Consider the following 15,761-nt stretch of genomic DNA (forward strand, 5'->3'; position numbering starts at 1 on the left):
CAGCAGACATTTTCTTCATAAATCAGATCATTAATTAGGGCTGCACACCGTTACATAAAGTGGCTGATTTCCATCTTTTTAGGATTTCCATCCCATCCCACTGCTACTAATCACACATCACATGCTGGGAGGCTGATGGTGACTTGCACTTTACCCAACAAAAACAAAACATGCAGGCCTAAAAATTGATGTTAAGAGCCGCTGAGCCATGGTTTTTAAATAGGAAAAAAAACATCCATGAGTGGCTTAGATCGACAGCCAAGATCGTGTTTTCCCCTCCGCCTCGCTCGGCAACAGCATGACAGAAGGAGGGACTGACTTAGATGTGTCTTGACCGGCCGTACTCAACATGAACTGACCACTCAGATGTGCCAAGTTTTGTAGATGGATTTGAAGAACCAGATCTCCCCCTCCTGTGCTTATTCCAGTGTTGCTGTGGGCTGGCGGGGCGCTGCAGCTGGAATATTTGTACCGTTTTTATCATGTTGACACTCTTAGCTGGAAAGCTACCTGCTCCTATCTAGCTAAAAAGAGTGTTTGAATTCTCTAAGTGTCAAATCAAGATTTTGTTTTCTAAAAGTCAGAGAAATTTCTTATTTAATCACAACAATAATGGAAAATATTCTAAAAAGCAAGGCAATGAGTGAACCTTGCTACACCTGAAGGTATGTGTGAAATGCTTCAACAGTCCTCCATTTCAAAAACAAATGCATCTCATACAATGCGATCAGGTGTAAACAGCTTTATTCCATAGAACAATCCCAGATTTGCACCAAAAAACTCTGATTTTCTGATCTTTGATTACCTTCAAAATCAAGCAGTAACATATCAAAACTGCAGTCTTGACTGAAACAATGAAGATTAGAAGAAAATGCCTCCCTTTTCTTATTATTAATGTTAAAACTACATTTACTTCATGAGTTCTTTAAAAGGAAATGATTACAGTAATTACCAACAACAGAGTACACTTCTTTAGCTGTAGGGATATATTTATCTGGACATAATACAAATTATCTGGCCTTAGAGCTAACGCCTAAAAAAATGAAGTATCATATTCCCCTTTGTCATTACAAATTTAACAGAAACAAAGCCACTGTGCGCCAGATCGTTGAGTCTCGGGTTCAGGGGGAACAGTGCAGTTTTCATCCTGAAACACTAATCAGCTCCTCTCCCTCAGCAGGTACTGGAGGATGCATGGGAATTTGTCCAACCAGTCTACATGTGTTTTATAGACTTGGAGATGTTCTGGTACCAGAACCCTTAGTGACGGCCCTTATGTTCCGCTGTTGAATCAAAGCTTGGTCTATATTGCTGGCATTTGGATTTGTTTCTGGTGAGAATTGAACTCCACCAAGGTTGCCTTTTGTCACTGATGCAGTTTGTACCCTTTAAAGATGACCAATTATGCTTCCCTGATCATGTTAGAATAGGTCTATGGCCTATGCAAAATATGTTCACCAAATTGTTTGCACAAAATTATTCTAAGATGATGAGATTTTAGTTTGTGCAATTCTGCCTATTTTCTTTCAGGATGAGCTGTTTTAGGTCACTTTAAGTCCAAATAAGCTACTGCTGGCCACGCCCCACACAACTCGATGCTTAAACTCGGATGTAAAAATGGCTGCAAACAGTTGCACAATTGTACAACCATACATCGTTGAAAAGCAGAAGTGGAGCCTCCTGCACAACCAACAAGTATGAAGCAAGTGGTTTCTGGATGGCAAGACAACAAAACAAAAACACTTGTCTCTTCCAGCAGCCATTGTACATCGGCAGTCTCATTTTCTAAAGGATATTGTTCTAGAAGTCCCGTATCAAGTAACTTTAAAATCATGGAATTCAATCAATTGATAAATTAAAGATGAACCAGAAAATAAGAAACTGAGTAAATGTAAATTTGCATTGTGTTGAGAAGTTACAGGCAGGAACAATAACTTTTCTACTATAACTCTGCTAAGTTGTAAACTCCTGGGAAAGCTGTTGGCGCTCTCAAATATTTCCCACTTGTAAAACATCTTTCTCTTTTCCGAATAACAGTCTGCAAATAATTAGAAAATTGTCTTCCTAGCTTGTTGGTCTGCAGCAGTTGTTTTTCTAAGGTCAGTGCTGTCATTTTTAATCCTGAAAAATCAATTAATCAAGTGGAACCAATCAGCAGCAACCTGGCCGCTTCTTCACATTCAAATGGGAGTATGAAGTTTTCACAAACAGAGGAACTGATGTGTTGTTTTGTGATATAGAAGTTGAATTTGTGGCAAGGTTTCTGCAGGTTTCACCAACTTCATAAGACTATTATAAATGAAATTTAAGACGTATAACACAACAGAAATGTAAAAGAAAAGAAAAGGTGTATTTTATATAGAAGCAGTGCTAAGCTTTTTTTGGACAGAATGCATGTAGAATCATATGAGTTGGCAACAAATCCAGTGACAAAGACAAATTTATTGCCACCAACCTGACATTAAATATATTCATGATAGACGCAAAAACCTAGCCAGCTTGTTAGCAATGGTATGTTGGAAGCTAGTTAGCGATAGTCTCCACTGTTCGCAACTCAAACATTTGCCTGACAGAAACATCCCATGAAAAAAATAAACTACACAGAATGAGAAAAAAATAGTCCTGTCACCACAAAATTTAAAACCTGTGATTAGCGTATTTAAAGCCAACTTATATTTCATCTTACGGATTTAAGACATTACTAGGCCTTAAATTTAGACACATGAATATAAGACTTTTTAAGGACACCCTACAATGATTTCTACCCCTTGTAAAAATTTGTAGAATCTTTTTCAAACATTTATTGTTGAATTGTCATGTTTGACACATCTTCAAGATAAATATTCTCAAAGTAGGTTTCAGATAGTGAAAACTAGTAATAGGAATGTCATAATAACCCAACTAAATGTCCCAAAATGATACAGAAGTCATTTTGGTAATGCATTATTGTTATATTACCAAAACAAAGAAACTTCAGCTCACCTGAAAGCTTCATAAGCAGGTCAGTCGCCGTTTTGGTAGTGATGTCGGGGCTAAAGAGCGAGGCTGTGGTTGGACCACTTGGACTGGATCTCATCCCAACTCCGATACCAACTCCAGGAAGGTCAAGGGAGTTGGTGCTGCTGCCGGGTCGGTCTCTGCAAATGCTGAATGGAGAGAGTACGGACAGATCCCTCTCCTGAGGTTCCTCCTTGACGTGGATGTGATTAGAAGACGCTTCGTTCGGAGGGGAGGTTTGCTGCTGGGCCTCGGCCTGCAGCGGCGATGCCTCGGCCGCTCTGAGGTCGTTGGTGCTGCCGTCGCCCAGCAGGGATCCCTCGCCCTCCGTGTCGGTGGTGGGCTCTTCTTTCACCTTGACGTCGGTGCGAGGGAAGTGCTGGTGGCAGCGCATGTGAAGCTTCAGGCTGAAGTGTCGGGAGGAGGTAAAGGGACAAAGTTCACACTGAAATGTCTCGCCTCGATCCTGGTGCTGATGTACCTGGAAGAGGAAGACAGAATCAGGAAACAAATTAGTGGAAAGGACCAGTTACTCCTCACTCCATACGTCAAAACTCCACACTTTTCTTTTTGTCCTCATTGCCTTTTCAACAAATTTTGTTGACATGGCAGGATGGATGGACTGATGGACGAACGGATGAATGGATGGAATGATTGATTGATGAATGGATGGATGAATTGACTGCTGGTATGATGGATGGATTGAAAGATGGATTGATGGATATCCATCTACTAATGGACAGACTGATCCATCCTATGGATGGACAGATGAAATTATTGATGAGTGAATGAATGAATGAATGAATGAATGAATGAATGAATGAATGAATGAATGAATGAATGAATGAATGAAAAACAGCTAAATGGTTGAATTCTTGGATGGTCTGATTAATGAATGGATGGACAAATGGATAGATGAATGACTGAATAGATTTATGGTTGGATGGATAAATGAACAGATATATGGATGAATGAGCGCATGGATGACGGATAAATGAATGGATGAATGAACAGATGGATGGATCTCTACAAAGAATATTAATTCTTCAAACATTTATTATTTTGCACCATGAAATAAAAACACAAAGAAATAAGAAATCACTCAGGGAAAAATTTGAACAATCAACGACTGCCATCAGATATTATACTGGCAAACATGTTTAAATAATCCCACAGGCACCAATTTCAGATCATTTGAGATAAAAACAAAAACAAAAACAAAAAAAAAAAAAAACAGAAGATCATCCAACCTTCATGTGAGACTTGAGATTGTCTTTGCGAGCACAGCGGAAGGGACACAGTGGACACTGATGGCTTTTCAAGCCTGTGTGAATGACCATGTGTCTCTTCCAGTAGCTCTTGCGTTTGATGACCAGTCCACATACAGGACATTGGAAAGGTTTGCCGCCATCCTCAGGAGAGCCTGAATGGAAGAGAAGAACACTGTTGGTGTTTGCAGTCGACATGCAATGAGCTCTGTTGTCTTTTTACTACTGCAGAAATGCTATTTTAGTTTTGCAAAGACATTCTAGTAGCCAGAAGCGGAACCAACAGGGTGAAAGTGTTTAAAAAACTTTACAAACTGATTAATGTAGAAACTGTCAGACTTAAAGATGCAGAAAAACTAAACCGTTAATGAAACCAATTCGTGGAAAAGAAAATCCTATATTCTGAAATAATTGTTTTTAAGAAAACCGCCAGTGGCACAATCGCCCGTAACAATGCAGCAATCAAGTTTCTAGGAACATCTAATTAGTAATCTATGACTTTCTGTTTCCCCGGGGAATAAATGTGGCGCGTCACAGAGACCCATTTCTCTCTCAATCCCCTCTGGCCACAGGGCTGGATGATGACCCAAGTTTATCTTGCCACCACACAAACAGAGAAGGATGATAAGGGAGGTAAAAAAAAAAAAATCATTTCTGAAGATCCTGAAGCAAAAAACATCAACCTGGGGTCACTAAGTACCACCAACAACCACATCTACAGGTTGTTTAGGTGTCCTACCATCACAAACTTAATGAAGAAGTGTTTGCTAACTGGATGAGAGACGAAGTTCACACTGCAGGTTTTGATGCTCCATTTTGATATTTTGCACAGTGGTTCATGCTACTAATTAAATGCAACCACAATCAGACTTCTGTGTGAACGGTTTTCGACCCCAAAGCAACCTGCATGTGCAGAAGATGTCAAATAGCAGCGCACAAATCGATGTCACCTTCTATGGATCGATTTGTTGAGTAATGAGAGAACATACAGTATCACCACAAGACCATAGCATGACATGGATTAGCTTAGCACTGAGTTATTCTTTACATTCACATTTACAGCATCCGGTTTCGTCTGGTGAAGAATTATGATGCATGTTTCATGTCATTGATGTAAAAGACAAACAAAATGCGACATTCGTTCTGATCGACTTGAAAATTTTTCTATATGTATCCGATTTAGTACCACAAATGGAAGTGGCATAAATGTATAACTTCATTTGTGCCACAACTTCATGAAATGTTCATCTTTCCTCTGTGTGGTCATTCTCACAATATTCTTGTAATATTATGACAATATTCTATTAAATAAATAAAAAACACAAAATCTTTGCCTAACCCTTATATCTGCTGTAGAGTTGACCTAAATTCAAAGTCCGAATATAAAATAAATATTAAACATGCTTGTCAAACAAGATGGCGGTCTTGGGCATGCTGTCATCACTCTGAACTATGCAATGGTGAAAAAAAATCCTGATTTCCCAAACAGTTCATCAAAGGCCCCTCTCCGTGTTTGACCTCATGAAGTATTGTAGGAGAAAATTGAGAAGGGCACCAATAGTTGTGGTAGTTTTGTTATTTCTAATCAAATTAAATAAGTATAATGCAATTAAAAGTTGGGTCTTTCTCAAGGTTTAAGTGTGAGATCTTGCTGCTTCAATAAAAGGTGAACGTATGAGAGATTTTTTTACATTTCTTTATCAGATGTGCAATAAATGAGGCCAGCACTGTTTGCAATGAAGTAGGAGAATGCATCTGTACACCTCATGATGGGACGCATCAAGGGAAATGCCAGCTAGAAGCAAATGGAACAATGAGAGAGAGAGAAAACTCAGGCATATTTTAGTGTCTCGATTATTGTTGTTGGCTTCATATCCGGCATCCATTACTGTTTAATTGGTCTTATTAGAAAGAGGCATGATTGCATTACAAATTCTACAAGGGGCCTGTCAGGATGGCTTCATAAGTATTCCAGCGCCGTTCCTTGAAAAACATCTGGTAATCAGTGTTTGGTGAAATTACTGCGCTCAGCCATTCATTGACCTGAGGTGTAAAACCTCGAGACTGCCTATTTGCAACAATAAACCGCCATCTGCGGCCCAACCTCTCCCCGAGAGAGAATCAGGATGCAAAAAAACAAACAAAAAAAAAAGAAGGAAAGAAGCCCTGCTTTCTTAGAGTTAAGGTGACTGCAGCAGAAATAACACAGGAGGAGGAAAGTTTGGGAGTTTGGTCTTTAACATGTTTGGAGCCATAGCGTATCGGAGGAAGAAACGGTGCGACACAGTTTTACAGTCAAACTGGCGAGGGATGACAGTAAAACAAGATACAAGAGTCGATAATCAAGGTCACATTTTTTCAGTCTGGCGACCAAACGACTACCTGCATTTTTACAGCGCTGCTCGACCTTGACGGCAGCCTGGGTTAGAGCAGACCCACCCCCACCCCACCCCTACACCCTTTTTAGCATGCAGATCACAGAATATTACATCGATTCCTTCATCTGTCTGAAGTCAATTTGATCCAGCCATTTTAGGTTTGGCGGGGTTGCGACACAATCCCTCAAAAGTGCCCATCAATCTCTCTGAAAGCATTTGGTTCTCCCTTAAGACTACTTAGAGTCCCGAGCGAGATCCTTGTGTGCGCCATTGTTTGGGTTATGTGTCTACATCTGAGTGTATGCTTGCCAAGTATACTGCATGAGCAATACACACACAGAGAGAAAGAAAGAGAGAAAGGGGAAGGGAAGAGAGGGTTGGGGAAAGAAAAAAGTGTGCACGCATCTGTATCCAGTCAGTGGAAAGTATGATGTGTTTGGCCTTAAGTCTACTGTGCTGATGAGTGCAGAGGGCTCTGGTAAGAGGGGGGCTGCAGCCAGGAGGAGGCTGCTGAGATGGATATGGACTCCAGGGCGCCCCGCTGTGCCGAGCACACACTGACGACCCCCTTTTGGCAGCAGGCACATCCGAGCGCAAACGAACTGGTTTAGGGGAGGCAGCGAGGTCTCAGTCGGAACCCCCCGTTGCGCCCGCAGACCATTTCCCATACTGTAAGGCCAGCCAGGGCTGTTTTCTCTCGGTTGTGCTCTCTGCTCGGCTGACAGTTGAAGCTGAGGCTACACTGCTACTGCGGCGCCGCTGAAGTGAGAGCAAAACTATGACAAAACACGAGAAAACATGTCAGAGAAGTTCAGAGCTGTGCTTTCTCTGGGAAACGGATGACAGTTTTAGTAGGAGCAAAAATGATTGTCATTGTCTTGAAGGTAAAGTCCATATTAGATGGAATCTATCATTAACAACACTTTTAAATATGTTAAGTCAATGAATAAACAGACCTAAGCAACTCAGACCAAATGATGCCGATTTGTGGTGCAAACATTTCTTCTTACTGAATGTAATATTAATTATTCAGAGTTCTGACTTGAATCTAATGAGATGGACCTAAAGATTTGGATGACAGCAAGGGGACCTTCCAACTCAAAGTCTTCGAGCTCATCACCACAAATAATAAAAAAAAAAATACAGGAAAAATGCAAAAAAAAAAAAAAAAAAACCCTTAAAAAAACAAAAAACTTTTGCAAAACTTATTTGATTGATGTCTCTATCATTTCCTATCAAATTTCAAATTCAAATCAGTAATGGATTTAAGGTTTAACCCAAATAATGTTGGGTTAAACTGTGTTTAGGTTGATATTGTGAAGGACTGGAAGGTAGAAAATGTTGTTAAACCATAGAGACGATCTGTAAGGCAGATTCTATCCATAGCTATTCTATGATCTTGCACAGACTATCTGGAACAGTAATTCCCAAAGTTGGGGTCACATTTATGTAAATGCAGGGTCTTGAGATTCTCCTGAGACAATAGCCTACATACTAACAATAGCTATGTGTGTTTTATAAATAGTTTAATAGACAATAAAAAATAAAATAAGACTTGAACAAATAAAAGCAACATATTGGTCAATATATTGGGTGCTGTTGCTGACTGTGTTTCCCCTGAACCACTTTTTTTACTGACTCAGTAGGAATGATTGTCTGCTAAACCAAGAGTTGAGGTCAAGGACCTCTTACATTTTTATTCTGTGGGTCACAAGGCAGAGAGTTTGGGAATCAATAATCTCAATCATTTCAACATATAAATACGCTTGGTTGTGTGTTCAGCAGCCACCAGCTGGTAAATTAACATTTAGCCCGATATATGAGGGATTTATTCTAGAACAGTTTGTCCATTTAACTCAGTTTGGACTACAGGGACTGTAAATGAGGGTCAACTTATACTTTAAAGTATTTAAGTAAGTGCACAAGACACAGCAGGAAAACAGACAACTTCCTTCTGAACGTCACAATAAGAGTTTTAATGATATAGACTGTGCAGTACTGAGTATACTTACATAAGCGCTGGTTTTAGCTTCCACTGAATAGTGTATTGGTGTAGCAAAACTAAGATTTATGATTGGTGCTTTAGAGGTAACACAACTAACTTCTCAGTTGCAGTGCCTAACACGGCTACTGGGCTTGGTGCTTAAATAATGCGCTGTGAAGCTTGTGATCTGTACAATTACATCTCCAACCGTGGGACTCACGCGCTTCTTAGTGAAACTACTTCAATAAACACAACAGCCTCTCTATCATTCTGGATTTACTGCAGGTGTCTCCGCTCTGCTGCGCACTTCACCAGCTACGGTAGGAAAACCTAATGAGGTAGCACAGATTGTCAGAATACTGGTGGAGCGGAGTCGTTCCTGACCCAGATGTAGAGCATGGACACTGGTGAGTCAGAAACAGCCAGCAGACTTCCAAGTCAAAGCCAACAGGTCCCGTACATTTGTTAGCTGAACACAATGTGTCACTGGAACCTTTCAACATGAATGAGGGCCCCTTCACATTTGCCAATTTATAAATAAATGTGACTTATAATCTGAAGTGACATAGTCCAGAAAATATGATAATATTTTGCCAGGTCTTTCACCAATAGCATACATAATATTATTTTACATTCAGATTACCTGCTTGGTTGTTTGGTTTGCCTCTGCCCTTCGGCGTAGACGGTAACAATAACTCTAAGCTCTGCGTTGGCGTAGTGGGCGTCGGTGCTTTCTGGTTCTTGTCCAGCAGAGGCTTCACGTCCTCTTGGAGGACTCCTACAGTCGACAAAGGGGAACCGTCCTTCTTCTCTGCCAGTAGGTTTCCCGCCGCTCTGGCTGCCACCTCTTTGAGCAAGGCAGCAGAGGAGGTGGTAATTGACACGAGCGATAGGAAGGAGCTCGCCGAGGTTTGGTGGTCCGACACTGTGCTGGCTGTCGATGAGCCTTGGGTCCTCTCGCTCACTTTCTTGGAAAGAGCGGCGAGGGTGGAGCTCGCTGACTGCGGGCTGAACGGAGAGTTGAAGGCATCAAATCGCACCACATCATCTCCTCGACCGCCCCCACCCAACGCGGGCACTGCGGATGAGGCGGAGGTGGATGAGGAAGAGGTCGTTGAGGAGGAAGCAACGGCATTCTTGTCTTGAAGCACGGCGTTAGCTGCCGCTTTTAACTTCTGGATTGCAGAATCTGGGGACAAGCTGGAGCCGCAAGGCGTAGAGCAGGAGGCCGGCGGCCATTTGTCGGCCACGCCTGCCCACACAAAGCCGCTTCCATTGGTGGGGGTGACAGAGTTAAAGGGGTCAAGGGGCTCTTGCTTTATGTTGGTGACTGAGGGTGCCAAGGAGGCTGGTGAGGCTGAGCCACTGTTGTTGTTTGCCAGTTTTCGAGCAAGAGCACTTAACTGCTGGGCATGATGGGAAGATGGAGAAAGGGTCAAAGGTGGAGCTAGGGCGATCGGAGGGGACTCTCCGCCAGCATTTCCCCTAGATGACCGACCCAGGACCTCTCCACCATCAAGTTTGAGCGAGCCTGCCTCTAGGAGGCGCCGCAGGTTGCTGCTGAGTGGTTTCCCCAGGGCTCGAGATGCTGCCTCGCCATATAGCGATGACACAACAGAGGAAAGAGTGTCCTGGGCCGAGAATGTACTTCCATCCAGGCCAAGAAGTTCCAAAGAGGCACGATGGACGGGTGTCGGGCAGCCCAGTGAGCTCTCGCCTCCACAGGTGTCATGATCCACGGAGCCGCCGCCGATCCCAGACTGGTCCTCAGGAGAGGAGGCTCTGTGCAGCAGGAGCTCGTCCTGCGTGTCGCCAAATGATGACGAGTCGGAGCGCGTGTCGGAGGCATTCCCAAACCAGCCTTCCTCCTCCACCGCACCGTCATTGGGGCCCTCTTCTTCATCGCCGTCCACATCTGCAAAATGACATAAGATAAAACCATTTCACCAGATGTAACAAGCAGTCTGTTGGAAAACTAATTTACAACACGATAAGCTTCTTTGAGTGCTTAGAAAATGAAATAAAATGAAATGTATTAATATTAATTGTGTTGGGTGATATGGCTTACAATGTGTTTTTCATGCAAGACCTGATTTTAATCTATAATTTCTCTCTTTTCTAAAATCATGTCCCACTCTAAAATTACAAGAAAAAAGTTGTTTTAATGACAAAAAAGTCGCTGCTGATAATAATTTGATGCTGATGTGTAGTATTTCCTCATCTGTAAAAACAATACCAAAGGATAACTTTACAATATTCCTCATTTTAGTTTTTGTGAGTTCTTATCAAGTTACTACCATCACTCTCATAATATCATGACTTTATTCTGCTAATAATGTAACATTATCCTCATGTTACTTCTAGTTTATCTTAATTTGACTGTATTCTTGATTCTTGTAACATTATGGATTTATTCTCTTGTGTAAAGTGGCTTAAGTGGTTAAATGAAAAATCTGCAGAAAGTGGCAATTTTCTCATCCAATTAATCATCAGAATAATCAATAAGAATAATTGATTACTAAAATAATTGTTAGCTGCAGCCCTAATTTCCATCTAGGAATTTTTAGACATTGTAGGTATTTTGTGATGAATAGTACAAATGTACATAATTCCTCAACATGTCCAAAAAATGTTCCTCAAAAATGCATTTGAGACATAAAGACGTGGTTTTACTAAGTCAGGGTGGTTGCACACCACATGTTTCTGATTTTTTTAATATCAAAAACCATGCATTATTTTCATGCAACTCCACAAATTACTACTTTATGTTGTTTTGTACGACATTGAATGCTGATACAATATAGCAAAGGTTGTGGTTCTTGTTCAAGATTCTGATGTCAACATGATTTTTTTTATTAAAATCAAAACAAAATTTTACCTTTCAGAAACACAAACAGGTTAGTGGTATAAAAGTATTCCAGATAGCACATTGGAGATTTTTTTGTGTGTAATTGAGTTTTTTCTGTTTTTTGTTTTTTTTTTAAACATATTTTTCCCACCCTCGGTCAGGAAGAGCCTGGTAAAGGGGTTACCATGACAACGGGTCCTTCTGGGAGGCTAGACAGCGAAGATTAGGGTAATGGAGGTTACAGAACCAGATTAATATTCATGAGCCTGCAGATACCACCAGGGAGCCAATAAGGATAGGGTTAAGGTCACCAAGGGTCATTAATATACACTTCATGTATCAATATTCATAAGGAAAACATTACAGCTTGCCAGACAAGGGCGAACAAAGAAAAGTGAATATTCCTGATACATATTAACAAACCTCCATAAGAATAAGTCAAAAGCACCTAGTCCGGGTGAAGTGGGGTGTCAAAACCGGCATTTTCATTTTGGGTTACTGTACACAACCTCCCAAACATTAAACAGAAAGCAATTCACAGAGATTCATGAGAAAACTAAAGCAAAAGAAAAAATCCTCTTTAGTTTTTGTTTTTTTTTTTTGCCCAAAATGTCTAAAAACACAAACATTGGTGTATCTGCACACCAAAGCTGGTCTAACCCTGGTGAACTTTACAGCGGCCTGGTGGGTTAGCTCTTTGTTTACAGGGAAAGGAGTTTCCAGGCAACCTGTTGGGATTCTTTTTAGAGCTGCCTGACATCTGGCCAGCACAGCTCACCGAGGTCCACAAGGGTGGCCAGAATCCCAACCCACGATGACCGCTGCTCTCCAGCTGCTACAGATATCAAACACACACTTTCACATATTTTCTCATCTCCAACACTTTTACAGTTCCAATATATATCCTGTAGTTACAGGAGAAACACTGGATCTCACATCTGATTCCCTAACTTCGTACACAATGCAGCTTGTGTTGACAGGAATGATACTGCCTGACCTTTCACTATTAGCAGTCAACATATGAGCTGAATAAGTAAATGCACTGATCCTGATCCTTTCCCATGCTCCTTGCAGCCATTTTACCACCTGAATATGGTTAGCAAGAGTAAAGAGAGGGGGGAAAAGAGACAGTGAGTCATACAGGCCAGGCCTTGACCTATTTCCATGTGACATGCGAAAAGCAGTAAGAGTCACTAATGGCTGTAATATGGTTAGAGGGAAATGGCTGGATTGCTGACCTGAGGTTCCAGCTTTAAGGCTGAACTCTCTTCCTTCCTGAGTTCACGCTAAAATCCCGGGGTTAGGTACAGCGGAGCGCGACGCTGCACCACCAGACTCCTGGCTGAGTGCTAAAGTGCAACAATGAACTTCACTAACGTAGCTTCGTGTGTCACAGGCAAGCCACCCCCATGGGCAAACTGGCATTTTCCAGGGTCGAGGTCTCCAGCCCAACCTCTAAGGGCACTTCAGCCAAGCCGTGTGCTCGCGACTGCTGCTAAAAGCCATTCACGTGTAAGGAGGGAAAAAATAGAAGCTATATGCAACATCAACTTAAATCTGAACCTTTATGCTTCTGGCCTGTTTTGATGAAAATGTTTTATGGTCTTGTGTCACAAACTTGGTGGATGTAACATTCAAATAGCAAAACTGAAACTAAACTGAAGGATTCAATGTTTTGAATCGATTAAGAACATCAACTCAAACATCGATTAAATATTTTTGATTATTTAATCGAAAATATTTTTTGATTTAAATTTTTTTTTTATTTAATCGATTTTGTTTTATTTTGATAAAGAGTGGCACTTAAATGAATAGAAAATTTAAACAGTTAATAGTTTAGTTTAGTTTTTTTAAACGTACGAAAGTCCTAAGATGGAACCTTTATGGTGCGTAATCCAAAAAGTCTGACACACAAGTTACTTATATTCGCTGACAAAGCCACTTCTCTTGGCCCACTGGGGGTTAATTTTTGCTTCAAATAAATCTGACTGGATGCTGGAAAGACTACTTTTGTGGTCAAGTTGTGCAAGAAGGAGTTAGCCCATCAGCGAAGCTATTAACGCCAAAAGTAGCATCTCAGTGCTAAACATTATGCAGCAAGAACAGACCCTGATGACGCTAATGTCGGCATCAAAAATCCACTTTCTAAAGTATTATTTAAAGTATTATTTTTTTAAAGCAAGTTATAAATGAACAGGTGTTCCTGAAACACTTGAAAGCACATCCACCAATCGGATGGTTGAATAACCTAAATCACAGATCAGAAACAATCAATTTGTTGTTAAGCTCATATGTGTATTTAGTCTACGATTTAACAACAAAAAAGACTCTTTTTAATATATATAATTTATTTCAATATATGGTTTTCGATTAAGACATGATTCATTTCGATTAATTAATTACAGACCCTGCAATTAACTTGATTAAAAATTTTAATTACAACCCACCACAAATATGGATCCTTACAGCTGTTTTCCAAATAATGCATTTTAAGAAGTGAGTAAATCCTTAAAGCTTTTGTTTCCATAATTACAAATGTTGGGAGAATATGGCATATCATATTTCTTATCAGTATACAGAAAATAAAAACACTCTGTATTTTACCATAAAACAGCTGTTTTGTTTCCTACAAACTACAACATTTACTGCATAAACTGAAAAATGCTTGAAGACTTAGCTTCCCTGTGAATCACCGAGCTAACATTCAGTGGAATAACCACTGTGCTTCTGAGAACTGCTTCACATCTGTGTTGCATGGACCAACTTCTGGCACCAGAGAAAAGCTTTCCCAGCCCAGGACAACTGGACTACATTCCACATTTCATCAGCAGTTCTTGGTTTTATTCAGAAACAGCAACAATCTGTGTGACCCAAGGTTTTCATTTGGATTAAGGTTCAGCTAAAGCACATGTGTCAAACTCAAGGCCCACGGGCCACATGTGGCCCGCCATGTCATTTTATGTGGCCCCCCCAGCATTTTATAGGCCGATGATTGACTTAAAATAGGTTTTGAGCGTGAATTGACTACAAACTACATCTCCCATAATGCATTCCGATTACCAGCCAACATTACGGCTTCTCGCCACTAGAGAGCAGCAGAGTCACCTCAAGCTGCTTATTGATTTTCCCAGCGAATAAAACATCGACAAGCTAACATCAAAACGTCCATTTACAAGTAAGACTGTGAATGAAGATGTGTGTGAGTTGGTGGCAGGTCGCGCTAGACTTTTTTTGTTATCCGTTATCTTGACCGACAACATAAAAAAAAATCGGTCATGTACTATTTTTATCCGTGAAATTACAATCATATTAACATCGGCTATTTAGTCGCATTTTATGCGTTTTATTTAATATTCACCGTGAATCCAGATCCCATCACAAATTAAGAAGATAAATGCATCTACATTTTTCTCCGTAGTGACAAAAACCACTGACTGAGGCCCCAACAACTTTTAATAAATTAAATTAAGCGACTTCACTTAAATTAGCATCACTTCACCCAGCGCACAGCGCATGTTACAGTCTAATTAACTTCTGCATCGTCATTTATTTCCTCAAGATAAACCGCCGGCTCCTCAAATGGATTAACACAGTGTTGCATTCTCTTTAGTTTTCTCTGGTCTGTAATGGAGACTTGAATTTAATGCGCCATTTTCAACCAAAGGTTTGTAATGCGCTTCCTAACCAGACGCTCCAAAGCGTCCGGTCCATAACTCTTCAACACGCCATCAGCTCCTGGTCAGAAAGACGCATTTAGTTCAGAGACCATGAGATGATATTCAGAAAGGATTTTTTTAATTAATTGATTTCAGTTACCTCTGAGACTAAATCTCTGCGTAAAGTCTATAATGTCTGCCCATGTGACTTGTTTTATTATTTGTTCGCTTACCTTTAAACACTGATTTAAATATTGTAATTTTTCAACAGAGCAGTAATTTTACATCCATGGAAACTCAAATGTAATATTTAAAACTTCAATACATAAAATCAGTTATTTAACAACATGAGGTGGTGTTTAATTTATTTTTAACATTGTATTTTCGTACATTTATACTGGTGGTGCCCAAGTCTAGTTTTCCAGAGCTACCATCTGCAACTTTAGACAGATTCCTTCTGTAACACACCTGGACCATTGACTCATTATAAGCCTCTACAGAACTGAATCAACCTTTTGTCTGGGGTGTTTTAGCAGGGATGGACTCCTGATTTGTACCGTCAATGAGGCCCGTTGAGGGGGGCCAATATGCTGAAGTGGCCCTCAGTTAAATTGAGTTAGACACCCCTGA

General features: G+C 40.6%; 1 protein-coding gene across 7 annotated transcripts in view; it reads right to left on the bottom strand.

Annotated features, from left to right (window-relative positions):
* znf827 (zinc finger protein 827) overlaps window positions 1-15,761 on the bottom strand; it is a 100,974-nt gene that overhangs the window by 56,116 nt on the left and 29,097 nt on the right. For all 7 annotated transcript variants that reach the window (XM_015018248.1, XM_015018258.1, XM_015018243.1 and 4 more), the window contains exons 2-4: window positions 9,271-10,542; window positions 4,248-4,420; window positions 2,983-3,478 (exon numbers count right to left, since the gene is read on the bottom strand). In XM_015018248.1, coding sequence (XP_014873734.1) covers window positions 2,983-3,478; window positions 4,248-4,420; window positions 9,271-10,542 — 1,941 coding nt within the window. The remainder of the gene's footprint in view (window positions 1-2,982; window positions 3,479-4,247; window positions 4,421-9,270; window positions 10,543-15,761) is intronic.

This window comes from Poecilia latipinna, unplaced genomic scaffold (assembly GCF_001443285.1).
Source record: "Poecilia latipinna isolate Pla-1442-1.1 unplaced genomic scaffold, P_latipinna-1.0 Scaffold78, whole genome shotgun sequence".
NCBI lineage: Eukaryota > Metazoa > Chordata > Actinopteri > Cyprinodontiformes > Poeciliidae > Poecilia > Poecilia latipinna.